The 26,680-nt window shown below is 49.9% G+C and overlaps 3 protein-coding genes across 6 annotated transcripts; 2 read left to right on the forward strand and 1 right to left on the reverse strand.

The window, feature by feature from the left end:
• Positions 1-850: 850 nt before the first annotated feature.
• PRELID3B (PRELI domain containing 3B) lies at positions 851-10,438 on the forward strand. Of its 3 annotated transcripts, none has more exons than XM_049650534.1 (7): positions 851-986; positions 4,828-4,996; positions 6,200-6,289; positions 6,726-6,796; positions 6,919-7,021; positions 8,670-8,785; positions 9,904-10,438. In XM_049650534.1, exons 1-7 carry the CDS (start codon positions 955-957, stop codon positions 9,977-9,979), a joined length of 657 nt encoding a protein of 218 aa, XP_049506491.1. In that variant the 5' UTR covers positions 851-954; the 3' UTR covers positions 9,980-10,438. The 3 variants fall into 3 exon arrangements, with proteins under 3 accessions (XP_049506491.1, XP_049506493.1, XP_049506492.1); XM_049650535.1 differs by lacking the exon at positions 851-986 and adding an exon at positions 2,294-3,157; XM_049650536.1 differs by lacking the exon at positions 9,904-10,438 and having other exon boundaries at positions 853-986; positions 8,670-9,729.
• Positions 10,439-11,294: 856 nt separating this feature from the next.
• ATP5F1E (ATP synthase F1 subunit epsilon) lies at positions 11,295-14,787 on the forward strand. The gene is made up of 3 exons (XM_049650539.1): positions 11,295-11,436; positions 13,035-13,161; positions 14,632-14,787. The coding sequence occupies exons 1-2, from the start codon at positions 11,405-11,407 to the stop codon at positions 13,156-13,158; spliced, it is 156 nt and encodes a 51-aa protein (XP_049506496.1). The 5' UTR covers positions 11,295-11,404; the 3' UTR covers positions 13,159-13,161; positions 14,632-14,787.
• A 1,896-nt stretch (positions 14,788-16,683) lies between these two features.
• TUBB1 (tubulin beta 1 class VI) lies at positions 16,684-24,035 on the reverse strand. 2 transcript variants are annotated; one of them, XM_049650537.1, is made up of 4 exons: positions 23,834-24,035; positions 20,267-20,375; positions 19,650-19,760; positions 16,684-19,520 (listed from the first exon to the last, which is right to left on the reverse strand). In XM_049650537.1, exons 1-4 carry the CDS (start codon positions 23,888-23,890, stop codon positions 18,424-18,426), a joined length of 1,374 nt encoding a protein of 457 aa, XP_049506494.1. In that variant the 5' UTR covers positions 23,891-24,035; the 3' UTR covers positions 16,684-18,423. The 2 variants fall into 2 exon arrangements, with proteins under 2 accessions (XP_049506494.1, XP_049506495.1); XM_049650538.1 differs by lacking the exon at positions 23,834-24,035 and adding an exon at positions 21,436-21,528.
• Between the last annotated feature and the right edge of the window lie 2,645 nt (positions 24,036-26,680).

The raw sequence follows: 26,680 nt of genomic DNA on the forward strand, positions 1-26,680 counted from the left end.
GTAGTGGGATGTTGTGACGGAGGAACTAAGGGTTGGAGGATGTCTAAGGAACGGTGATGAGAGAAGGTGTCCCTCAGGGGTGACATCTGAGATAAGACCCATCTATAAACCCAGGGCCATGAAGTTTTCCCATCTGTTCCAACTAGGACCCATTCTTCCTAAATGCACCTTTCATTTGGGCATCAATCACACTGTCTGATGTTAGTTTCTCCGTGTCTATATATCTTCTGCCCACCCGGGGTCCTAACCGCGTGGAGGGCAAGAAGCATAAGCACAGAGCTGATTGGCTGGTGGGTTGGTGGGATTACTTTGGGGCCCCCACAGTCCGGGTAGAGACAGGAGGTGGCTGGTTGTTTGGTTGGATGACTTTGGAGACCCACAGTCCGGGTTAAGAGAGGAGTTGGTTGGAACTTTCTAACGAGGTGCCATGACAATTTGCTCACGCGCACACCACAGGACCGTCCGCGTGTGCGGGTTTACTGGACCCGTCTACAGGCCTGGCAGCATAAGGCGAGCCAGGAGCCGGGCGGGAAACTGCAGGCGAGGCGGGCAGGGCCAGGGCGCCCAGGCACCCGCTGGGCCCGGCCCAACTCTGTCCAGAGGTCAGCGCTCCCGGCGACGCCCGCGAGGGGGCAGCCGGCCGGTCGCACGCCGCGCCTGCGCAGCACAGCGCCTACGCCGGCGGCCCCGGGCGCTGCCCCCGGAACTGCGCCGGCGCGTTGCGCCCGGCGCTAAGGGGCGGGGTTTCGTTGCGCCGCGCGCAAGACTGGGGCAAAACCCGGGCCGGGATAGGGCGTGGGGCAGCGCGTCGGGACGTCCCTCGCGTCGGGCCCGACGGCGCGTGCGCGCTGCGCGGCCGGCGGGGAGGCCTGGGGGGCGGGGCGGGGGCAAGTGTGGCTTTTTTGCCTCATTGTCCCCTAGCGCCGCCCGGACATCGCGCAGGCTGCCGGCACCATGAAGATCTGGACTTCAGAGCACGTCTTTGAGTAAGTTTGAGTAAACTGGGCGGGTCGGCGGGGCGCACGGGGCAACTGCAGGGTGGGAGGGCAGGTTGGGCCGGGAGTGGTGGCGAGGCCGGGGCTCCCCTCAGGAAGCTTCCAGGCGTCGGGCCTAGTTGGGGGAGCTGGGCCCGAGCCCCGAGGGGCCCCGGGGGCGGGGACTCTCGGTCTGCCGTCCCGGAGCGGGTCCCCCGAGGAGGGAGCCCTCGGACGTCCGGTCCCAGCGGCCGCCCGGGCTGTGGGGGAGGCCCGGGACCGGCACTAGCGGCCCGCCCCCCAGGGAGGCCCCCTCCCCCCCAGGCTGGTGGGGGCGTCGCCCGGCACGAAGTCGTCGACCGCACTCGGGTGGCAGAGGGCCCTGCTTGTCACATCGGCCTTGCCAGACCCGGTGGGACGGGTCCCCCCACCCCGGCGGAACCCAGCGGGAAGGCGTGGGCGAGTCTCCTCGCCGGGCCACCTCGCCCGGCCACCTTTCGGGAGGAGGATGGTACCGGGTGAGGTCGGACGACCAGGAGGCGAAACTTTTCCGGCAGCTCGAGACCTGAGGAACAGAGCCTGAAAATTGGAGTCCAAGGTCCAGCTCTGGTTCCCGCAAACTGCGTGACCTTGGGTTCCCGTTTGCACCGGAGACACGGAAGACGACGGTGCCGTCAGGGCCTGCCCAAGAGATGTCTTTGAGGCCACGCTCAGGGACATCTCTCGGTTGGAAAAAGTTCTTAGTAACAAAATAGGCCTTGACCCCACGCGGATGTTGGGAATGAAATTCCCTTTTGGTCCCGCGATTCCATATACAAACGAAGCAGGCGTTTAAGCAGTATTATCATTTTTTGGGAAAAGAAACAATCCTAATAGTTAATCCAGGGAAGCACTCCTCAGTGGGCTAATGCGTCTTCTTGTCACTCTTCTGCAATGCCACCGTTGTCCCGCACACTGTTGTGATTTTACATTTGAATCCACTGCTGAGCTCTCTGCTCTCTGTTCCTCTGATCTTGTTATTGCCGCCACACTGTTTTAATTTTTATGGCTTCGAAGTATGTTTTAGTGCAGCCATTTGATTGTTTAAACCATGGTTCCGAGGGCAGTTTTAAAAGAAGTTGTAAACTTTTTGCGTCCTCGGTGACCCACACCCATCCAAGAGTCCACCGGGTCCTGGAATGGATAGGATGTTAGAATCAGAGGGAAGATTTCCTCTTTCCCCAGTGCTGGCTCTCCTTCTGGGTAAAAAAGACCCTAGATTTGTGGTCTTTCTGCTGCTCCCTACCTGGTCACAGCCTGTACTACTCTGTCTCAGCCCTTGGGATCACGGATGGTGATCGTTTGACGGTCTGCTTCTGGATGTCAGTGCTTCAGAAGTTCTTTGAAATTTGGAGGCACTGCGTCTCCTTAGAGCTTTCTCTTCTCTGTCTTCCCTAACACTCCTCTCTGCTACCCTGTCTCTACTCTTTCTGCTCTTCTCGTCAGTGTTTCCCCCTCGTCCCCTAAATGTTCAAGGAGATTCTGTTATTGGCCTTCTCGTCTCGCCATTTCAGTGATTCTAATCTTTGTGCCACAGACCTCTCTGAGATTTGATGAGAGTGCTGGGGCTCTCCTCCCAGAAGATAGACGTGTGCAAATAAAGGCTGTACGTGTCCTGGGAGCAGCAGCCCTGTCCCTGATTCTCCCCAAATAATCCGGGCTTTTCAAAAGGTCAGGGTCCCAGCCGATACCTCCATACTTGGGACGCCCAGATCTGTACCTTGGGCTCCAGTCTCTCTGAAACCTCAAATCCTCATTTTCAGGTCTTCACCAGGCATCTCTGCTCACACGTCCTGTGGGCTCGCCAAACTCCGCCCTGAAATGGAAGTTACCATCTTCCCGCCCAGATCTTACGTTGCCGTGTTTCCCACCTTAAGGGCTCTACTGTCTACAGTATCGAAAGTCATCATGCCATGACTTGCCCATGTTTGTCCAGCACTTCCTTCTGACACTTCACCTATAGTTGGCATCCAGGTGAAGCCATCCACTGACTCCTTCAACAGATAGGAATGTCTGCTATGTGCCTGGGCTGTTCTTTGCTTACATTTTGGTAGATGAATCAAGACATCGTTGCTGCCTGGCTGGAGTTTTGTGTGTCCTTAAGTGTCTGCCCACCTCATTTTATAGGTGAAGGACCTGGGCAGGTGGGTAAGCTTCTTCCTGCCCTCTGGTGCCATTCTGAGTGTCTTTTCACATAATTACATTGGTAGGGTTCAGATTAGTTGCTGGAAGACTGCTAACATGCATCCTTTGTAATGTTTGAGCTGATTATGTTCCATAAAGCAGTCTCAGTTCAAGTTAAGTCAACACCGATGTTTCCAGGTTGGCTCACGGAAGAGAAGGACTATATTACAAATAATATGTAACCACCCTGAAGCCATGCAATTATTAATTTTTTGGAGGGAATCAGGGGGGAAGAGATAAGTGCAAGGAAGCCAGCTAACTGTGGTATATGACTAGATGGAGACAGGGACAGGGTTCATCTGATTTTCATTTTAGATAGTTGCCTTGGTAACCATCTGAGTGCTCGGCCTGTATCACTTCTATGTGTGCGGACCGTTGAGATTTATGAAGTAGCTCCCCTTATATACCTGCACTGTTTGCCAAATACAGCTTGAGATTAAAAACAGAGTGCGGTTCGTTTATACAATGGCAAAGATGAAAACATTAGAAGTAATGTCACCGGTTGTCCAGGGTTCTGGGAAATGCATGGTATTGACATTTCCCTTCTGTTGGCAAGGAGGCGGCATCAGGCTTAGTTCTCTGAAAAGCTGAACCAGATTAATGGCCTCCCTCCCTCTTCTGCTTTTAGAAAGAGAAAAAGTAATGCTGTGTGGTTTATGGGTAAATGTGGCGAGACATCATCTCCAGACCTCTTTTTCCTTTCAGCGAAGACAAGCGCACAGATAGGGTAGCATCAGACTGCCGGTGGGCCCGGTCACCTCTCACCCACCCCCCCTTGTCCTTAATAAGGGGCTCCTTGGAGGAGGATGGCTCCTGTAGCAGCATCGCCTTCGTACAGGTTGTGAAGCGAACACGTGTACACACATTTTGAATCATCCAAGCACGTGTGCTTTTTCAAGAAGACAATAACTGAGAGAATATTAGAAGAGAGTGTGTTAGGAGTACCTTAAAAACACTTTGTGGTATTGTGTGACCTTTTCAAAACAAATCAGAATCACTCCTTTGAGGAAGGCAATAAAGAAAGATTGACTGGAGGGGCCACTATTTTTTATTACCTTAATCTAGAGAAGAATACGTTTTTTTAATATTACGGTATTCAAATCCATAAAGCTCTGGATCTTCTTGTAATCCCTAAAAGAATTTATGGCGTCTATAAGTTCGTTAACTTTTGTTAACTTCTTTATAACTTTAGGGACTTGGGACCAGGCAAAAGAATAAATGGTATGATAACAATTTTTGCTGCTTGTTTTCATAGAACACATTTTGTAAATACATTGTTATGAATCGGTGGTTCTCAGCAACGAGATTCGCATGTGAAAGTGAACATGGGTAAATAGGAAAGATTGTGTGCGAAACTGTACTGTAATGCATCATCGGCTCTGTTTATCTTTATGGACATCACTTGTACCATGTAGCAGCCCGTGTGCTCAAAAAATACTGATTTCCGTACATGTTTAAAATGTAGATTGAGCTCCCCAAATCATCTTTCGCTCAGTGTTTCAGAAAATAATTTTCCCTAGTTAAATTAATTAAACTTCAACTGTAAAGAATGATTTGCTGGGTTATGAAAATGGTTTAGCTTATATGCATATGTTTTCAAGCATTTGTTTTTCTTGGTTCCTGTCCACAGCCACCCTTGGGAAACCGTTACAACAGCTGCAATGCAGAAATACCCAAACCCTATGAACCCGAGTGTGGTTGGGGTGGACGTACTGGACAGACATATAGATCCCTCTGGAAAGTTGCACAGCCATAGACTTCTCAGCACAGAGTGGGGACTGCCTTCCATTGTGAAATCTGTAAGTGCGTCTTTATTCCTGTGGAAATGTGACTGCTGTAGAGAAGTTTTCTAAACCACATTATAATTTCAAATAGGTTGTGGGAGCCGATTCTGAGTGTCATTTTCGCATCAGTTCAAATTGTATTATAATAAACTTGAGTTATGAGTGTATAATGAATTGGAAATATTATTACAGTCTTCATGAAGGCACCCGATAAAACCTTCTGAAGGAAGCCGGCTAATGCTCTGTAATCTAAAAGGAGTTCTGCTCTGCTCCTCCTGCATTGGCCGGCAGCTCCAGACCCGTAGTAAGGTCTGGAAGCAGTGGGCTGGTGGTGGTGGTTAGCTGTGGTCGCCGTGGTCAGTGGTGGCTCGTGCACGTTGAGCGAAGAGCCTATCCTCAGACTTTGCTCTCGCCACCTTTCTTCCAAGGTCTGACACTCCTCCCCGTATGTTTAAAAACAGAATTCTATTCCTTTACATGTGAGCAGGCTTTCAGTAAGAAACCGGAATGCCAGATCGTTACAGTGTGAAAGAGTTCTGGCATAATAAATGGACTCTGTGTCCTTTAGAGTTTCTCCTTATGGAAGATAGATCCACTCAGAAAACCGAAGGACACATTTTTCAACAGGAATGTACTGATGGCTTCCTTGGTACGAACCACCGTGTTCGGTAGTGAGGACACAGAAATGAGCAAGGTCGGGGGGTGGTCTGGGGTCTCAGCCCAGTGGGTGATGTCTGATGTGATGCATTATCCTCCGTCACGAAATGGCCATTTTTCTCCCTGGAGAACCAAGCCACGGCACCGTCTCCCTCAGACTGCTCTAGCAAAGCCTCGACAGAGACTCTTGAGCTCTCGTGTTTCTAGACGCCGTGTTTACCCAGATATTCTGATTTCCATGTTTCGGGCTTAGTGCTCCGTTGTCACACCTTGGTGGTTTCGGGGTCTGCTTTATACTGCGTGCCTCCTCCCTGGGCTGGTCGCTAATTGCCTCTGGGAACGGTTTTGTGTGTCTGTTCGTCCCCTCTCATTCATGGCGCATGAACTCTCGTGACCCTCAAACGGGCCTCCTTTCTGACCTTTGTCTGATTCCTCCTGTTGTTTAGGAAGCAGATTTTTCAGTTCAAGATGTTAACAGGTCTCTGCCTTGAAATAAAACATCGGTTTACTTGTTAAGAAACCCTTCCTCCTCTGATTACTAATTGTGAATGTTCTTTTTAGCTTATTGGTGCAGCAAGAACAAAAACGTACGTGCAAGAACATTCTGTAGTTGATCCCGTAGACAGAACAATGGAACTTAAATCTACTAATGTAAGTTTGAGCTCCCTTTTAATTTAAAACTATTCGGCTTAATGTGGGGGTGGGGGGTGGTCTCTGTCATAGTTGATACACAGGCGCACGTATACTCTTCAACAGGAAGTCTGTGCTCATGTGCTGCATTGTCTTTCCTGTTTGCAGCCTCGAGCTTTCCTGCTCCCGTGAGCCCACTGATTATTTCTAGGGGTCAGCACTCAATAAATTGAATTCGGGATCATGTGCATATTGTGACGATAATACTTTTGTTATATTATTTTTTTAATAAAAAGAAAGCAGTGAATGGTGAAATTTAAGTTCCGGATTTGCAGTATATCAAAGTGGTTTATTTGGGTATTTACCTAGCAAGATTTGGACTTGTGAGTTAATTTGGGGAATGTTTTTAATCTTGGTTTCCAAAATGGTTTGATTTTTTTTCTTTTTCATTCTGTAGATTTCATTTACAAATATGGTTTCAGTAGATGAGAGACTTATATACAAACCACATCCTCAGGACCCAGGAAAGTGAGTAAAAAAATGTTTTGACAAACTTATTTTACAGGGTGTTTGAATTTTTTATTCAAGTCATATATTTCTTTGAAAAATGCAAGGTCATTCTGAAGCTGTGTGGATGTGTTTTGTTCCAGAACTGTTTTGACTCAAGAAGCCATAATCACCGTGAAAGGAGTCAGTCTCAGCAGTTACCTTGAAGGACTAATGGCGAGTACGATATCTTCAAATGCTAATAAAGTAAGTCAGGCTCCTCCCTAGTTGCTGTTACTCCTGGGTTTGGGTTTCCTTTCTTGGAAGAGCTTGGTACCGAACGTGTGTCTGTCCTGGAAAACGGATTCTGAACCATGATGCGGTGAGAATCCGTAAAGGCCGTTTTTTGCGCAGTAGGGTCTAGCCCCACTGGGTTTACGTGCAGGCTGTAACTCTTACCAGCCTTTCAACCTTGGACAGTTAGGTTAACCTTCCCGTGCCTCAGTTTCCCATCTGTGAAGTGGAGGTCAGTTAGCCATCTTAACCGGGTTGGGCATGAAGAGTAAATGAGATGAGACAACGTATGGAAAGCGCGTGTGGCCCAGGGCCCAGCGTGTGGGAAGTGCTTGATGATGTGTCACTGTGTGCCATTGTTTATAACACCCAATTCTCAACCCTTTTCGTTATTGTCTCCGCCCAACAACCCCCAGGTCCATCGCAGACCTTTTTTTCTCTAACAGCCACCAGCTCATGAAAGTATGTAACACTCAACACCATGGATAGATGGATATGCTTTGTACCTAAAAAGAGTGAGATTTTTCCACCTCCCCCAACCCCCAACTGATTTTTGCCCCTTGGAGAATGCATGATTTAAAACAAAATAAGTTTAGAGAAAGAGGTACATAATGCACTCTTCTATAACACATGTTTACTATACTTATTTGGCAGTCAAAAGATATTTCTAGCTGCATTCTCCGTGCCAGGCAGAGGGCTAGGCTAGACTAGGGATACAGCAGGGGACAAAACAAGTATGGTCCCTGCCCTCACGGAACTAAGAAGTCAACATTAATCACACGTCATTAGGAAAGGAAAGGTACAAAAAGACATGAGTATTTAATGAGTGTTGTGTTGAGTGCTGAAGGAGGGGCATGTTGGTTGTGAGGGGGATGCTAGGAAGCATTGCCAGCAGAAGAACTGCATGTGCAAAGGGCCTGAGACAGAGGAAGCATGAAGTGCCCCCTCTTTTTCTCAAGGAACTGTATCAAGCACCAGGAGAGAATGGTTGAAGAAAAAGTCAGGGACCAGCTCTTTCAGGGCCTCTTGCAGGATTTTGGTTTAAAATAATGGACATAAAAAGAAAAACCGAGTTTGACCTTTTGGCCCCCAAGAAAGGGACCGCTCTAATCAGAAATAAGTAAATCATCACTATCATTTAATTGTAGATTCTTTTGGGAACATCTTTTGCATGCAAAAGAAAAAGCAGTTTATAGATCAATCTAGTTGCCCAAAGCATTCAATAATTTGGTAAATAATATTAAAGAACAAAAAGTAAGGACAGGGGCGCCTGAGTGGCTCAGTCGCTTAAGCCTCCGGCTTCCGCTCAGGTCACGATCTCATGGTTCATGAGTTCGAGCTCCGCGTCAGGCTCTGCTGACAGCTCAGAGCCTGGAGCCTGCTTCGGATTCTGTGTCTCCCTCTCTTTCTGCCCCTCCCCTGTTCATGCTCTGTCTCTCTCTCTCCAGAATAAATAAACATTAAAAAAAAAAAAAAAAAAAAAGCAAGGACAAAAACGGTCCATCCCGGTGAGGTTTAGCTACATTTGTAATGCTCCTTGTTACTTCCTGATGTGCCATTTATGTGATACGTGCCTTCGCTCTCACTTGGTGAGAACAGATGTATTGAATTTTTTTTTAAGGGCCGAGAAGCGATGGAATGGGTGATACATAAGTTAAATGCCGAGATTGAAGAATTGGCGGCTTCGGCGAGAGGGAGCATAAGGACACCGATGGCAGCGGCGGCATTTGTAGAGAAGTGAGGATCGAAGCCCCCACGCCCCCCCCCAGGTGTCTGCCGGCCGGCAGTGTATTTATTTGTTATTTAAAAAAATAAAACTATATTTTAGGTAGGATTTTTTTTTTTTATTAAGGTGAAGGAAAGCTATGTGACTTTGGATCAAAACAAAGAGGTGCGGGGTTTCTAAATACAAGGGATCATCCAGAAGTGGTACGGTTTGAAGCGACCATCTAATTGTGAGGATTCTAGTATTTGTGTGAAAATTTCACAATTTTTGAAAAGTACTTGGAAAATCTCATGGGCGCGTTAAATCTCCCTTAAGGTAGTATTTTAAAGCTTTTCGTGCGTTGGAACTCTACCTAGCTTTGGACCAACCCCAGAACAAACGGAGCCGTCTAAGTTCACGCGGTTACCCCGCTGCGGTAAACTTCGCGAGCTGGCGCGAGGGGGTGCTCTTTAAAAGGAGAAATTACATAGTTTTAAAAGGACATGCTAATTTGTGTAAAATAACTTGCTCTGCTATAAACCACCATTAAAAAAATCACAGTGTTTGGTTTTGGTACTTAAATGACATTTTCGGAGTGAAAATTATCACTAAAAGAATACATGACTCCCAACAGCAACAGAAAGGATTTCATTGTATTAAAGAGTACTGTGTTAATTTGCCAAAGTTTTGTAACTTCGGGAAAGGTGTTACCTCCCTTGGATTTGTACTTTATGACTTAGCGTGCTATCCCGTGGGCTGGTGATGTTCACTGAAAAAAGAAAGTCATTGCCGAAATCCTGCAGCACTCCAAACTGACACACAACAGCTGTACGCATCTGCTAGCATTTCACATTTGCCTGACTTACAAATTGCCGTGTGTCAGAATCCTGGCTCCGTAATTGCTAAAGCATGATATGTCAGGTTATTTGAATATAATTACTTTTTGAAGTACTTGTGACCACAAGACGTCTTTTTTACACGAAGAGCTGTACGTCATTTGAAATTACTCAAACCGATGTCTTCCTGAAGCATAAATCCCGGGTACTCAGTGTTTTTAGTAATATGGTGGGGGCGGAGGGGAAGAAAAAAAGAATAATAATGAGAAAAGAAGCACTGACCTAAACCAACCACTATGTGAATTGCTTTGCAGCTTTTATCGATGGGAAATCCTTACTTTGGATACCACGGGGCAGCTGCAGTCTGAAAATGTATCTCCCATTTTGTAGGCGGGCAGTTACCAGCCAGTAAATAGTATCTTCGATACTTGCAGTTGTTGCATAGAGGATTTTTCTTGGAAGGTGATCAGCTCTTGTCTTTATTTTCAATGCTTAACGTAATAAACTCCTCAGGTTTCCTGGAAAAGAAACCAGTTAATATATGTACATAAACCACAGAAATACTATAGCAAATTATTTAAAAATTAGAGTTTTTCTACTTAAAGTATTGTTTAGCTTGAGACTTCTTAGGACTTTTGTAAAAGCAACTGAAATCCAATAAGGTTTTTGATTATTTTTTGTAACCGGAGATGATTTTTACAATTGAGATAACATTTCAGTTAAACAAAACATTGGAAAATATTGATATTTGATTTAAAAGTTGCCTTGTATAATTTCTGTAAATTATACTTGTAAAAAAGGTGTAATGCCCTAATGATAAAACGATTTCTGAACAAAATTTTTTCCTGTTTGCTTTTTTTTTTAACTCTGACCTAATGATAAAATTCTAGAAATTTTCATTTTCCAGTGTAGTTACTTTCAGTGAAATAGCTGGTAGTTTGTGGCTTTTACCTTTTAAAATACAAATATACAGCAAGTAGATGTGTTTGAGAGACTAAACTGGACGGTGTTCACAGATTAGACTCGGGGACCATGGAGCATCTTATCCTATTTAATATTAAAAATGGAAGTTATATTAAGAAAAACCTTTCTTCTTGAAAACTTTTAACCATGATGTGTTTCCTGATGATAATTTCTTTTTAATCACTGTGAAGTGCAAGAGAGATTTTGTTCCTCCTGCGAATGCACTGGGTCACCTGCCCCCCCCCCCCCCCCCCCCCGCCCCCCCCCCCCCCCCACCGTCCCCGCGCGCCGCCAGCAAGGCCCTGGCCCATCCTGTCCTGTCGCACGTCGGGGGACCACCCCGAAAGCCAAGGTTGTGTCAGGGCCGAGGTTTGCTTTTGATCCCTGCCTCTCGGGGGTGGGGGCTTAAGGGTTCCGTGCCGACGTCCGGGCGGGGCCGTGACCCCGGCGGGGAGGGGGGGGGGTTGTTGAGGTGGGGGCCGTGTCCCGCGCTGACCCCAGCTGCCCTCTTCACCCGGCCGCGTCGGCCGGGGCACTACGGAAGCCCGCGGGGAACACGCTCGGGACTCCCGCGGAGCCAATCGGGGGGCGCTGCCGGCCGTCCCGCCCGGGGATTGGCACGCGAGGCCCCGGCCGCGCGTCCCCATTGGCTCCCGGCGTCGGGGGGATTCCGCGGCGGGGCAGCAGGGGCTGCTCGGGCCGGCGGGCGGGGCAAGAGGAGGCGGGATTGGCAGGTCCGGAGTCCCGCCTCTTCCGGTTCACAGGCTTGACCTTCCTGCAGCTGGGCCGCGCACCGGGCCGACATTGAGGCGTCCTCGCGATTTGGCCCGACTCGCCCACTCTCGCGACATCATGGTGGCGTACTGGCGACAGGCTGGACTCAGGTAGGCCCGCGCCTGGGGGGGCGGGGGCCGGCGGCGCGGCCGGGGGTCGGAGGTCGCGCCAGCGCGGCGGGGGTCGCGGCCGGGGGAGCGCGGCTCCAAGATGGCGGCCGGGGCGGCCTCGAGCGTGCGGGGCGCGTGGCCTGTGCCGCGGGCCGAGCACCTACGCTCGTCCCCTTGGGGGTGCGGCCGCGCCCCCACGAGCGCCCCGGGTGAACGCGAGGCGCGCCGACGCCGGGACCCGCGTGCAGGGTCCTCGTGCCCCTCCCCGGCGCTGCCAGCGCCCCGGCCCTCTGCCCAGCACGCACATGCCTGTGCTTCCTGCCCGGTGCAAAGGGGGAAGGCCCCTGTACACTGGAGAGCGCTGCACGCAGGGGGGCGGTGCTCCTGCGAGGCTCACGTACTGACGCGACTGAAGACACGACCTCTAGTGACATGGGGGCACCAGCGGTGCGGCCTTCGCACCTGAGCTCTTTGTGCCCTCGATGGACCTAGCGCTTGTGACTTGCCCAGAGGGACACCTTCTAGTGGGCCCATGACTGGGACAGCTGAGCAGCCCAGCAGGTGCCTGACCTGGGGGGGGGTTGAGCACGGATCCGTGGCCTTGGAAGGATGATAGTCCCAGTAACGGGTGCCATTGAATCAAGCACCTACCCTGTGACAGGTGTGCTGGGCCCTGCCCTTCACACTTGTGTCTCTCCCATCCACCAGTGGGGCCAGTAATATTAGTCTTCTATTTTATTCTCGTTTCTACAGGTGGATAAAGTAGCCGGAAAGATTAAGCAGCCTGAAGGTCAACCCAGTTAGTCACATTGCAGACAGGCGTTGGAACGCCTGCTTCTGGCCCAGAAAACAAATCTGAAACATGAGAAAATAGACAGCAGCCCCCCCCCCCCCCCCCCGCCGCCTTCCTGTTTTCAAAAAGTATAAAGACTGAACTGACATCTTTTGGAAAATAAGATGTTGATGGGAGTCCATCTACCAAACAGGAAGCAGGCTGTTAGATCTTTTGTTAGAATTGATGATGTTCTCAAAGAGCTTTTAGGTTTAATTTAGAAACCTTGATTGGGAAGTGTCTTCAATGGCAGACTTAGGAAACAAAATCCAGTATTCTCCAGAAAACCTTTAAATAATTACTCCGAGGAAGAACTGTTGAATTCAAAATAGTTTTTCTCCTTTAATTTTATGTATTTTACCTTGTAAGAATAACATGCATAAAGAAAAAATCTCAAGTAGAGACATGGGGGGAAATGCCCCTTCTATCAGAGCCTCTCATAACATTTTAGTCTGTTTCCTCTGCTATAGGATTTTTTTAAATACCTGTGAGTCTTTTATTTTAAATGAACAGGTATTAAATTGGTACAAAGAAGAGAAACCAAGATTACCCATCCTAACACCAAGATTAAGACTTTAGTACATTTCTTTCTAGTCTTTTACTCTGTATAGATTCCTTCTGGCACTAGTGAATTTTAAATCCAGTTCCACTATACCGTACAGCCAAACCAAAAGTTAACGTACGGGAAGAAAAAAATCACAGTAACACAACCAGTCCGGCTGGATCATTGGTAATTAATTGTATGTTGTCTCTGATTTCCTCCCAGCTACATCCGATACTCCCAGATTTGTGCAAAAGCAGTGAGAGATGCGCTGAAGACAGAATTCAAAGCAAATGCCGAGAAGACTTCTGGCAGCACCGTAAAAATTGTGAAAGTGAAGAAGGAGTAATCTGTAAGTTACTGACTCATTAGAAGACCTGCACCTTAAGTTCTTAGAGCACTCGAAACACAAAGTAATTTTAGTTTTTCAGTTCTGCCCATTTTTTGTTCAGCCGGTACATTTAGGTGTTAGTTCGGGGGGTAGTAATTTAAAGCACAGAGTGATACGAGTGCCGCGGCATCATGAAAGAATCTCGTTTCAGGCCCTGACAAGCAGAAGTAATTGGCACATTGATTTTCAGCTCATTTAGCAATGCTTAGGTAGAGAGCCATCTTATTTTAATTAAACCTGTTTCATTTGTCTGCACAACATCAAATAATTCGGAGGATAAACTCCCCGCTTTTGTAATTGCCTTCAGAGTTATGTAACAGTTCAGGGGCATGACAAATTACAGTGCTCTGCGTCTTTATTTCCCTCACGTCTGCCAGTGTTCTCACAAAGGACTGCTTCCTGAACATCAGGGCTGCAAGTACAGGCCAGGGTCCTGCTAAGCTATCGAGCAGCAGAATCCAAGACCCTGCAGTGAAAACTGCTTTTGCTAAATGTATTATTCTTTCTGAGTGCTTGGTTCGTTTTACTTCTCCAGAGATGTCGGTCACGTAGAGTTACATCCTGTGCAGTAAAAGACAGTTTCGTACACTTGATAAGTTCTGACTCTTCGCTCCAAACTGCTAAAGCGACGTGATCTCTCAACCTTTTTCTTGACGTTATTTCAAAGATAAACAAGGCAAATAACCAGAGAGCTGTTTTTCAGACTTAATTTTCTTGTTTTGCTTTAAAAAAGGCTTCAGACCTGCAGTAGAAGAGAAATGTGATAAATATTCATCCTTTGGCAGCTTGTGGTTATGAGCAATTTCACTTATTGGAACTGTCTCCCCTAAGCACTTTTCATTTTCATTTTGAATTAGTAAATATTTTATCATGAGTCTGGAGATGCGGTGTTTTAGCCCTTCTTCTAAGCCCTTCTTCTAGGGGCTCTCTGTCTCCCCTCATAATTCTAAGTAATGAGACCTAGTCTTACGTTGGGTTGTTTTGTCTTAAAAGTGACCTGGCTGCCAAAGGCACTGAGCCTCTGCAGCATGGCCAAGCCACGCTGCGCATCGCACTCCCTTGACATTGCGGTGTCCTTGGGGTCAGAAAGTAGTGTCCAGATCCAGTAGAAGAAAACAGCTCTCCCGAGGTCCAGCAGGGGATGACCCCAGCCCATCAGCACAGGGGGCTTTTAGTGTCTTTTGAAAGGCCGAGTAGTTTCTTTATTGCCAGGAGAGAACTTGGTTCTACTTAGAAGGGAAGTTCCTGTGCAGCTGAGGCAGTGCACGTGAACCAGCACTTTCTACAGCCAAGAGCCAAGGGTCAGCATTAGCCACGTGAAGTGACGCCAGAGTTATCTTAGCTCATGACAAGGAAGTCACTGCCACGGTCGCGCCGGACAGTTAAAACACAAAGAACTCGCAACTGTTGCATTTTCTTTTTTCCTCCCAGACCCGCCCAGAGCTTGAAATGCTGCATTTTCAAGGTGAAGATGTGTGGGTATATGCTATGGCCGACTGGAAACCACCTCCCTTCGTCAAAAAACAAAACAAAAAAACCCCTGTCTTGTTCTAGATGGACAATGCCAATAAATTGAAGTATGGTCCACTCCTGCTGTTGGTGTTTGTTTTCCTTCAGGCTTTTTCTTCAGAGGAACTCTGCGTACCTGCAGCATATGAGCTTACGAGCCAGAGTCTCTTAAGTTGGGGCAAGCAGGTGTGGTATCTAGTGAGCTGAGGGATGCCGGAACCACGTTTTAAACGTCTCAGGATAGAAAGTTCTCTTTTTTGTGATGTCAGTTAACAAAAGGAGCCTCTTGGTGTGGCTTTCACCGTCCCTTATCTTTGAATTACGAAATCACGTCAGAGTGGCAGATGGGTTATAATGAAAATAATTGCTAAAAGCATAGATTAGAAGAGAAAACACTACAGTGTGGTCTTTTTTAAATTTTTTTATCGTACACTTAACACCTGTAGAGAAGAATTACTAATGTCGGGATTTAAGCAAGAAACGTGCTTCACGTGGTCTTGTGGGTGAATCTGTCCTGGGAGCACTTCGCACGGGGAGTGGGCCAGAGCCTTTCAGTAACTCGCTCCTCGGAGCTGAAGTTAAATCTTGTAAGATTCTTGCCTGCAGGTCTCGGGGCGCGGGGATGACGACAGCTCGGTGGCGTTTGCGTGGTGACTGGCTTACTCATTAAGTACTCAGGCATGAAGACTTGTTGCAAGTGTTTTGTTTTTATCTTCCTTTGAAACTTGGAAGCACTTGGCTGAGTAAAACACCCACTGCAAAGTTCATTGCTTGATTTTAACTGTTTTTGGAGAACGGAGAAATCAAAAGTGAACGGGAAATTTTGAAACACTGTTCAGCTTCTCTGCCAGGACCAGTTCTCACCACGGTACTTAAGCTGACAATAAGTTTTCGGGGCCACTGAGCAGGGCCGAGGAGGAGCCCAAGAAAATGTCTTTGTTCTCGGCCTTCTGGAGGCAGTTTCCTGCCCCCACCCCGGGACACTTGACCTGTAGGTTTTATTTCATTCTTGGCCCAGGGCACTCAAGGAAGAGCTCCAGGATGAATGGGGGGGGGGGGGGGGGGGGGAGGGGGGGGGGGGGGGGGAGAGCACCCCCCCGCCCCCCCCCCCCCCAATTCGTGAGCTTTTTCCCTCAGGGCTGTTGTGCTGTTCTACAGTCAGGGCACCCCAGTTCCCGGCGCTGAGGTCCCCAAGGTCAAGGCACTAGGAAGCATCTCTCATTACAGGGACAGGAATAAATGAATCTCAAGGCCATCAGGCCTTTTTCATAGACGAAGCTGATGGTCAAAGGGCTGAATTCTTTGCAGCTGAGTAACTAGAGAGAAGTCCTCGGTCAGCTTGGGAGGTAATGAAGGTGAGACTCGGGGCCAGGGCTGCTTCTAGGGAAAGGGGGAAAAGTAAAAATAGCCAGGTTACCACCCAGCAAAGATTCTTTGAGCCTCTTTCTCTGTAGTTAAAAATCCTGAACTGATCACCGTGATGAAGTAAACTTCCTGCATCCAGACCTGGGGGCTGGGGGTCAGCCGGCAGGACTACTGTGTCCAGATGACCAGGGCACCCTGATCAGACCTAGTGGTGGGTATTTCACTAACCATGTGAGTGATTTCTGAGGGACTCATCAGTCTCTGCTCGCGCAGCATTCTTGGGAGTGAAGTGAAGGAACCGGACAAGCTCTCAAATTCTGATCCCAGGTCTCTCGTCTCTGAGACCATTGTTGCCATGGCAACTGTACCACTGAAGGACTAGGCTCCTCCAAATCTGAGGGGACAGATTTCTTTTGGTTTCTGGTGGGCTTGTGTGTGTGTGTGTTGTGTGTGTGTTTTAATCTATTCCTACCATAGAAAAGAGTAGGATGGTGAGATACATTTTGAAATATTTTTAACTACTCAAATTAATTAGTCTGGGCGGTTAGGCTCCAAGAAAAGGAATTTATTTAGTCTGAAATAAAGCAATTTAGCCATTTAAAATTGAATTTCCTTGTATTTTAATGATTACTATTGAGCAACAAAAATCTTGACAGTAATATAAATCAGCAGGTTTTTTGGGTTTTGGTTTTTTTAATTTGGGTCTGTATCCTTCCTTGCATCTACTTGATTTCCCTTTCGGATTTGAGAAGGAAAGTGCTTGCTAGAGGAAGCATGTGTATCAATTCTTGTAAACTCAGAGGTCGTAAGTCTTTTCTGGCTTCTAAGAAGTTAGGAACTTCTGAGAGTGGATAGGTAACAGCTTATTAAATCTGCTTTTGTTTTTAGTGCTTGAACCACAAGGAGAAAGTGTATACAACTTTTTTTTTTTTAAGTTTTGTAAATAGAAGGCTTGTCATGATACTGACAGCAAGACTTAATTTTCTCTCCGTACGTGTCTTCGTTACTTCCTTACAATGCATATGGGAAGGAGTGAAGTTTTTCTGAAGGAGGTACTGTCATCCGTCCACCTGCTACTGTATTATTGCAGGTGACAAAAACGAATCGGGAGAGGAGAACCTGGTGGCCCGCAAGTAAATATTTCCTGCAGTGAAGGTCGGAGCATCTTCCCATTGCTGACTGACCACGGATCCTATAGTATAGCTCAGTGGTCGTTCCAGAAGGCCATTAAAGCCCTTATGGGCCCGGAAGGGATGGCTGTGCTGTATGTCAGAAATAGGTAAACCTTAATTAAAAAGTTATGGATGATTCGATTACACTCTCGTGTATTGCGTCCTGTTGTAATGTGAGCAGATCAAAATCGTGTAACGGTGAAAGCTGTCTCGTCGTGCCGACGTTGATGGCGACTTCGGCAAATTAATTTGAACTGTAAACGTTCCCTAATGAGACGGCGTCCTCCTGGAACCGAGAAGGACACCGGCCAGCCCGGTGCTGCCTCCTTCCTGCATGTGAATGGCCGCCCAGCGCACCGCGCCGTGTGCCCTTTCTGAAAGAGCAGAGGCCACAGAGCATTTTCAGAAGGTGATTACTGACTGAAAGTGAAAAGGGCATTTTGAAATAGCCTTTACCAGGGAAACCGAAGACAGTGATTCATGAATTCCCAGAACCCAGCACTAAGAAGGAACCGACAGTGTAACCGTGTGTGTTAAAAGCCAGCTGTGCAGCAGTAAAGAGCAGAGGTTTGGAGTTGGTGGGTTTTTGCTTGCTTGGGGGTGTCTTTGGCCAGGTGTCTCAGTGGATCAGGCACTGCCACTTGTTCTTGTCCTTCCCTTTTCCTTTTGTGGCTAGTACTCTGACAGGCACACACGAGGTCTGCGCTATTCGCTAGTGGATGCTGACTCACATTTTGCCTCGGCTGCAGAGCTCCCCACGCACCAATTAGTCACCTGGCTTTTCCGGAGGCCAGCAAGTACCAGGAGGTAGGGTGCTGGGCAGAGTGCATGGCAGAGAAGCCGAGGCGAGACACCTGGCGAGGATGCCGGGCAAGGGCTCCCGGGCGCCGATGGGCGGCCCGAGGGGGTCGAAGGCGAGCGTGGGCTGCAGAGGCCGCACACGAGACCCAGGCGGGGGGTCTCGATGCCTGGCACGGGCCGTGCGCCCAGGAACGGCCCAAAGGGAGCAATTCCCCACGAATTCGCTTTGCTATTTCAAACCAGCTAATAGAGGGTGGGTGCACTGAACGTCGGAGTCTGGAAGGTCAGCAGATGCCGGCGGAAGGCCCTGAGGTCCCTGCGGTCGCGCGGCCCCGGGGCGGCCCCCGGCGAGAGGGGGGCTCCCTGCGGCCGCGGCTCACACGGCCCCGCCAGGTGCCCGGGGCCCGTCTTCCGGTTCCATCTCTGCCTCCCCCACGACGTCTCCGTCTTCCTCGGGAACCGCTCTGGCGTCTTGAAGCTGCTGGTACTCGGACACCAGGTCGTGGATGTCGCTCTCGGCCTCGGCAAACTCGCCGACGTCCATGCCCTCGCAGGTGTACCAGTGCACGAACGCCCTCCTCCGGAACATGGCCGAGAAGTGCTCGGACACGCGGCCGAACAGCTCCTGCACCGCCGTGCTGTTGCCCACGAAGGTGGCGGCCATGCCGAGCCCCGGCGGCGGGATGTCGCAGACGGCCACCTTGACGTTGTTGGGGATCCAGTCCACGAAGCAGGCGCTGTGGCGCGTCTGCACGGCGAGCATCTGCTCGTCCACTTCCTTGGTGGACATGCGCCCGCGGAAGAAGCAGGCCACCGTCAGGTAGCGGCCGCGGCGCGGGTCGCAGGCGGCCATGGCGTTGCGCGCGTCGAACACCTGCTGCGTGAGCTCGGCCACCGTGAGCGCGCGGTACTGGCGGCCGTCGCGGCTGGTGAGCGGCGCGAAGCCGGGCGTGAAAAAGTGCAGGCGCGGGAAGGGCACCATGTTCACGGCCAGCTTGCGCAGGTCGGCGTTGAGCTGGCCCGGGAAGCGCAGGGACGTGGTGACGCCGCTCATGGTCAGGGACACCAGGTGGTTGAGGTCGCCGTAGCTGGGCGCGGCCAGCTTGAGCGTGCGGAAGCAGATGTCGTACAGGGCCTCGTTGTCGATGCAGAAGCAGGCGTCGGCGTGCCGCGCCAGCTGCCGCAGGGACAGCACGGCGTTGTAGGGCTCCACCACCGTGTCCGACACCTTGGGCGACGGCAGGACGCTGAAGGCGTTCAGGATGCGGTCGGGGAAGTCCTCGCGGATCCGGCTCAGCAGCAGCGTGCCCATGCCCGCGCCCGTGCCGCCGCCCAGCGAGTGCACCAGCTGGAAGCCTTGCAGGCAGTCGCAGGCCTCGCTGGCGCTGCGCACGGCGTCCAGCACGCTCTCGGCCAGCTCGGCGCCCTCCGTGTAGTGGCCCTTGGCCCAGTTGTTGCCGGCCCCAGAGTTACCTGTGCGGGGGGGGGGGGGGGGGGGGGGGGGGGGGGGGGGGGCGGGTCCCCGGCCCCCGGGGGGGGGGGGGCGGGGCGCCCGCCAGGGGGCACCCTCACGGGTCCCGGGGGCCTTGCAGGAAAACCTACCGTAGATGAAGCCGTCCGGGTGAAAGAGGGCTCCCAGTTGGCCGGAGCGGATGCTGTCCATCGTCCCCGGCTCCAGATCCACCAGCAGGGCCCGCGGCACGTACTTCCCACCTGTGGAGGAAGGTCGCAAGAAGTGGGCCGACTGCCGCGTTTCTAGAAGTTAATGTTCCGTCAAAATAGAACCCTGTGACACCGGCCAAAGGAAATGGCATTCTTCTAGAAGGTGTCTCTGGCAGAAAGACATTTGAAATAACGTCCTTGATGCCTACGGCGAGGGCACAGATCTCCCAAATACCTCAGAACTGCTTTTCCCATCGTGCTCTCTTTTGCCGTCTCGCCAACCACAGAGATGCTGTCCCTCGTGGAAGGGACTCCGGTTTTTATTTAAAAACTAAAAAGGAAACTTGGTGCTTAACCTGCTGGTGTTGAGACGCGCCCTTCCCCCCTCCCCCGCTACCCCCCCCCCCCCCCCCCCCCCCAGTGACTTCTTCCCGGGTCCTTGCCCTGCACAAGGCCTGGGGACCTGTCACCCTCGGGATCCTGCTGCTCTGCCCAGACCTTGCTGCGACCGTCCACCTGGGGCTGGTGACCACGGCCACCCGTGCACAGTGTCCTACCGTGGGCCTCGTTGTAGTACACGCTGATCCTCTCCAGCTGCAAGGCACAGTCACCAAAGTAGCCCCCCGCCGCGTCGATCCCATGCTCCTTGCCAATCACCTCCCAGAACTGAAAACGGCAGGAGGGGAGGTCAGTGTACGGAGGGACCCCAAGAAAGGTCCAGAGAGGCACCGGTGAGCCGGCAGATTGGCCAGAGACAGACAGTGAGCACCCCTGGGCCTGCTTGGTGGGGTCTGTCTGGCCGCCCTTTCTCTCCCCGGATGTTTTTGGGCCCGTTTTATGCCCGCTCCACCACTGTATAATTTCCTCTTGCCCCCACTAAACAGGAGTATGAAGACTGTGTTTTCTCCCCACCCGAACCCCTTAAATAAAATGCCAACACATAAAATATTAAAATGGATTTTGCTCCTATTAAGTGGAGGCCGTTGTATACATTAAAGCTGTTACTTTACAATTTCACGTCCGACAGTGAGCGTATCTCTAATTTCACCGTATAGTGCTTCAAGCTAGTAAAGTATAGATCCCATTAAATGAAAATAGACTGAATTCTTATCCGATTTCACAGTAATATCTCCTTTCACTTGGGGATTTATTTTCATGCAGTTTTCCCAAAAAGCCCATAACTAGGACATCTAGGCATGGTTTTTAGCAATGTGCATTTTTCACGATCAGGTATGCATACAATTCAAAATTACGTACAGCTCTTGTAACTGTTAGAAACATGACAATTTCAATCACATATACAGTATTTATTAATATAGGAACGCGCACAGCTCTTAATATGGAAACAGTTACTGAAATGGCCCCTTTCATTGCCCTGGAGAAGCACATATGTGCAATGAAAATATATTCATTTATGTTAAAATCCCCAAGGGTGTTTTCCCAGCCATGTCTTATAAGCGATGGCTCTGCTCGGGCCTTGGTCTCATTAACCAGACTCTATTTCGTAGTAAATTACCTGCACTGTTCTGGGTCTGAAAGCATAAATAAATTTAAGTCTCTTACAGTTCTTATGACCCCAAGTAATCAGTAGTCAGTGCGGCTAGAACTGCCAGACAACACGATTGTGGAGTAAGCACTCAGACCCTATCTGGACCCCGCAATTCCTCTCCCGAGCCTCCCTCCGGATTATCTCCCCATTTCAGAGCAGTGGGGCTGGGCCTCCCACCTCTCTGCGTGCTTGACTCAGGAACAGCTCATCGCTGTGGCATGGGAAGGTGGCAACTCCTTTCCAAGCAGTGATATTCTTTGCCCCAGGTTTTAAACACCCACATTAGAAGACTTTCATTTTTCGTAGCTGCATGACTCGCCATAGCCAAAGGCTGGAAACGACCCGTGAGTCCGTGGACGGATAACCGGATGAACCAAACGTGGTGTATCCACGCAATGGACTATTATTCGGCCTCAAAAAGGAAGGCGATTGTGGTTGAAGCCTGAAGACGTTACGCTGAGACAAATAAGCCAGACACAGAAGGGCAGATACGGTGTGATGTCACTTTTGTGAGGTCCCGAGAAGAGTTCAAATCCTTAGAGACGGAAAGTGGGAGGGTGGGTGCCAGGGGCTGGGGAAGGGGCTGTGGGGGGCTAGTATTTAATGGGGACCGAGCTTCAGTTTCGCAAAAGGAAAAGCATTTTGGAGAGTAGATGCACAACACGGTGAATATACTTAACACTATTGAACTGCGCACTCAAAAACGGTTAAGATGGATGGGGCGCCTGGGTGGCTCAGTCCGTTAAGTGTCTGACTTAGCTCGAGTCATGATCTCACGGCTCATGAGTTCGAGCCCCCGCATCGGGCTCTGTGCTGACAGCTCAGAGCCCGGAGCCTGCTTTGGGTTCTGTGTCTCCCTCTCTCTCTGACCCTCCCCCACTCATGCTCGCGCTCTCTCTCTCTCTCTCTCTCTCTCAAAAATAAACATTTAGGGACGCCTGGGTGGCTCAGTCGGTCGAGCCTCTGACTTCGGCTCAGGTCATGAGCTCACGGTTCTTGAGTTTGGGCCCCGCGTCGGGCTCTGTGCTGACAGCTCAGAGCCCGGAGCCTGCTTCCGATTCTGTGCCTCCCTCTCTCCCTGCCACTCACCCACTCGCACTCTGTCTCTCAAAAATAAATAAACATTAAAAAAAAATGTTTTTGAATGGTTAAGATGGATGGGGCCCCTGGGTGGTTCAGTGGGTCAAGCATCTGACTTCAGTTCAAGTCATGACCTCACAGTTGGTGAGCTTGAGCCACTTTGAGTGAGCCCTGCTTCTCCCTCTCTGTCGCTCTACCCCTCATGCGATTTTCTCCCTTTCTCTGTTTCTCTCGCCCTCACTCACTTGTGCCCTCTCAGACAGACAGTGCCAGAAAAAAAAAAAAAGTGGTTAAATGATAAAAAAAAAAAAAGTGGCTAGATAATAAATTGTACACTGTATTTTACCACAATTTTTAAATTTTTTTAATGTTTTATTTATTTTTGAGAGACAGAGCGTGAGCAGGGAAGGGGCAGAGAGAGAGGGAGACACAGAATCCGAAGCAGGCTGCAGGCTCCGAGCTGTCAGCAGAGAGCCCGGCACGGGGCTCGAACTCACAAACCGTGAGATCGTGACCTGAGCTGAAGTCAGATGCTCAACTAACTGAACCACCCAGGTGCCCCAGTTTTACCACAATTTTTTAAGAACTTCACGCTTAATGCAATTACATTTTTAATGCAGTTCATACTAGTGAAAGTAATTTCGGAATGGCAAAGGGAACAATCAGCTGTTACACAGTACAGTTGTGTAAAATTAGGATTCAAATTCAGGTTAGAGACCTGTTAGGCTGTATCATCTGTTTTCATAGTGTCAGCCATTGAACCAGGCACTTTGTACAAAAATTTAGGTGGGGAGAACAAACACGCGTTTGTATTCATTCCAGAGACTGTATTTTAATTGTTTCTGCTACTACACCCCAAAACTTCTAGGTTTGCCTCCTTAGTTTTCTATTTCATACTAAATCAAACATGTTGATTTTTTTTAAACTTTGTAATATAAACATGAGAGAAGGAAGGCATCTTAGTAATATGCTGTAAAAAGTTGCCCAACAAACTGGAAAACTGTTTTGAGAAAATTACTCTTTTTTTTTTTTTTTTTTTAATTCTGAGAGAGACAGACGTGAGCAGGGGAGAGGCAGAGAGACGGAGAGAGAATCCCAAGCAGGCTCTGCACCGTCAGCCCAGAGCCCGACGCGGGGCTCAGACTCATGAGCCGTGAGATCATAACCTGAGCTGAAACCAAGAGTCGGACGCTTAACCAAGTGAGCCCAGCGTTTTCATATCTTTAGATATGAAAAATTCATTGCTAAAGTCATAAAGGTAAACACGGGTGGCATGTAACTGATGACGAAATTAACATGAATTAAATTGACGCTTTAAGCCTTTACTACTTCCTGTGTCTCTTTAGCGAAGGGTGTGGTTTAAGGAGGCAAGTATTCAGCAAGTGCTTCCTTCCATCTGCTGACTTGTTGTCTCACCTGCTGACTTAAGATATTTCTTTGTCGGCTACACCTAGGGCAGTAGGCAAGCTGGTCCTAGGAATAGAACTTTCCTTACCTTGGCTCCGATCTGGTTACCACACTGGCCGATCTGAATGTGTACGATTTCACGCATCCTCGCTTCCCGTCCAAGTGTAAGATCTTCGCAGAACCTTCCGTCTCTGGAGCCGCCCTTCACTCGTGTGACCCCCACACACTCTGGGCACTGCGGTGATGGGACCAGCTGACCCAAGCCCGTCCCAGTGTGACTGCTCCAAGGGTGTGTCCAGCCCAGGGACCCAGCCCCCACTCTGCTATCATCCTGGTGAGAGGGGTGTTTCTTCCTCTCCCAACACAGAATATTACCCAGTCACTTCCTAGAGTTTAAGACCAGAGGCTCTTTGTGCACAGTGCCCGGTGGTCTAACAGCAGGTGTGGGTCTTGCCATGGTGGGCTCGGGGCACCAGCGCTGACCCCGGGCTCACGCTATGACAAGCTCCCAGCTCCCAGATCGGGGGGTGACCGGACCACCTGTAGGGAGCTTTCCCTGACCAAGCCAGTTGTGTTATTAAAAATCCTTTTGTCCAGGGGCTCCCCGGTGGCTCAGTTGGTGAAGCGCCCGACTTCGGCTCAGGTCATGATCTCGCGGCTCATGGGTTCAAGCCCCGCGTCGGGCTCTGTGCTGACAGCTCGGAGCCTGGAGCCTGCTTCGGATTCTGTGTCTCCGTCTCTCTCTGCCCCTCCCCTGCTCACGCTCTGTCTCTCTCAAAAAATAAAGCGTTAAAAAAAAAGAAAAGAGGGGCACCTGGGTGGCTCGGTCGGTTAAGCGTCCGACTTCGGCTCAGGTCATGATCTCACGGTCCGTGAGTTCGAGTCCCGCGTCGGGCTCTGTGCTGACAGCTCAGAGCCTGGAGCCTGTTTCCGATTCTGTGTCTCCCTCTCTCTCTGCCCCTCCCCTGTTCATGCTCTGTCTCTCTCTGTCTCAAAAATAAATAAACGTTAAAAAAAAAAAAAAGAAAAAAAGAAAGAAATCCTTTTGTCTAAGCCCATCACATGACAGATGAGGCCACAACATCCCAGAGCATGAAGTGACTTCACCGTAGCCACAGGACTGGTGAGACATGCCCCTACTTTGCCTTAGGAACTGGCCATGGCTCCCAGGCTCTTCAGCTGTGATTCCTAAGGACTGGTCTGACAGCCACTGGCAGCACAGAAGGGCCCTCGGGGGTGGAACACGAAGGGACAGTTTTTTATTCTTACTTTGTCTACTTTAATGTTAATAGAAAAAAACAACTAGTATTTATAATAGTAAAATGATAAGAAGAGAAATTGTCCTTTTGAACTTGGCCAAAGTTGTGAAGGCAACATGTGATTCTTCGGAGTTGGGGAAACTATCAAGAGATGAAATCTAAGGGCGCCTGGGTGGCTCAGTCGGTTAAGCATCCGACTCTTGGTTTTGGTTCAGGTCATAATCTCACGGTTTGTGGGATCGAGCCCCACATTGGGCAGAGCCTGTGCACCCATAGTGCAGAGCCTGGTTGGGATTTTCTCTTTCTCTCTCTGTCTCTCTGCCCCTCTCCCGCTTGCAATCTTTGTCTCTCTCTCTCTCTCCAAATACATAAATAAACTTTTTAAGAGAGAGAGAGAGATTAAATCGAAACTCCGTGGTTCTCCATCGAGGCCTTTCTCCACGTAGCCCCAAACTTCCTTTCCAGCCCCTTTCCTGGACTTCACTCCTTGGCAAGGATGCCGTCAGAGCTCTGGATGCCTCCACGTGGGGCCATCGGCTTTGTGGCCACCTCCCTCTCCCGCCACGCTGGTTCACACCCTGCCTTACACGCCAATCCCTGCCCTTCTGAGGACTGTAGAACTTCTCCCAGGCCGGAGCCTCTCTCCTCAAGCCCCCGGGAAGCAGGTAACCACACCGGGCGAGCACCTGCTTCTCCAGGCCTCTCTCCCATGGCCAGGCTCCCCAGGCCCCCATTCTCTGAACAGCTACAGACAGGGACCTGCCATATGCCGGGCACACATTGGGAACCAGGGATATGGAAATGACGGAGACAGATGTGGGCAGTCCCTGAACTGGTGGAGGAACTCTCCATGGAAGCCACAGGCCCGTGGACGTGAATTCAAAGGCAGAACTGAAAACCGGTCCCCGGGCCCTCCTGCCCCTGCCCCTGCCCCTGCCCCTGCCCCTGCCCCTGCCTCTGACAGGTGACCTTGACCGAGGGGTCTGCCTTGCCTCGGCCCAAGCCCCACCCTGACGGTCAGCTCCTAAACCCTGTGCACTTTCTACGCGCCAGGTGAGGCCCAAGAAGGGAGGTCAGTAATACGGACGGGGAAGTCATTAACTGATTTTTCGTGGCCTTTTTGCTGGAAAATAGCTTCTCCTTCTCCCAAGGAATTCAGCCACAAAGTAAGAGCAGCTGAACAGCACCCTAGGAGAGAAAACCCACATGGGAAACAAGGACTTTGTCCTGAGGATGCCGGCACTGCACTCCTGTCCTCCGCTGTCCAGTGACCTCGCAGGCAACGTGCCAGCCAAGAGCACCCAGTGCCCCTGGGTCTGGTCTCGGGCCAGGAGAGAAGTTACCGTAAGGGACGGTCCCAGGACAACTATGAGATTTGAATACAGACTGTGTGGCTTGGAGAATCACAGTGTATCCGTGTTACAGGTCCTGAATTTGATCATGGCCAGGGTTACACAAATGAAAATTCTTGCTTTCAAAAGATACTATGTAATATTCAGGGTCCAGGGTCTTCTCACACAGTTGGGCAACAACAGTAACAATGTGGTAAATGGAGAGAGACAGGTTCAGCGCCTGCGGCCAAATGTTAACGGTCGGTGAATCTTTGCAAACCGAGTGCAAGATGAATACTCTTGCAACATTTCTAAGTTTGGAATCTTTTCCTACTCAAATCCGAA

This window comes from Panthera uncia, assembly GCF_023721935.1.
Source record: "Panthera uncia isolate 11264 chromosome A3 unlocalized genomic scaffold, Puncia_PCG_1.0 HiC_scaffold_11, whole genome shotgun sequence".
Classification (NCBI taxonomy): Eukaryota; Metazoa; Chordata; class Mammalia; order Carnivora; family Felidae; genus Panthera; species Panthera uncia.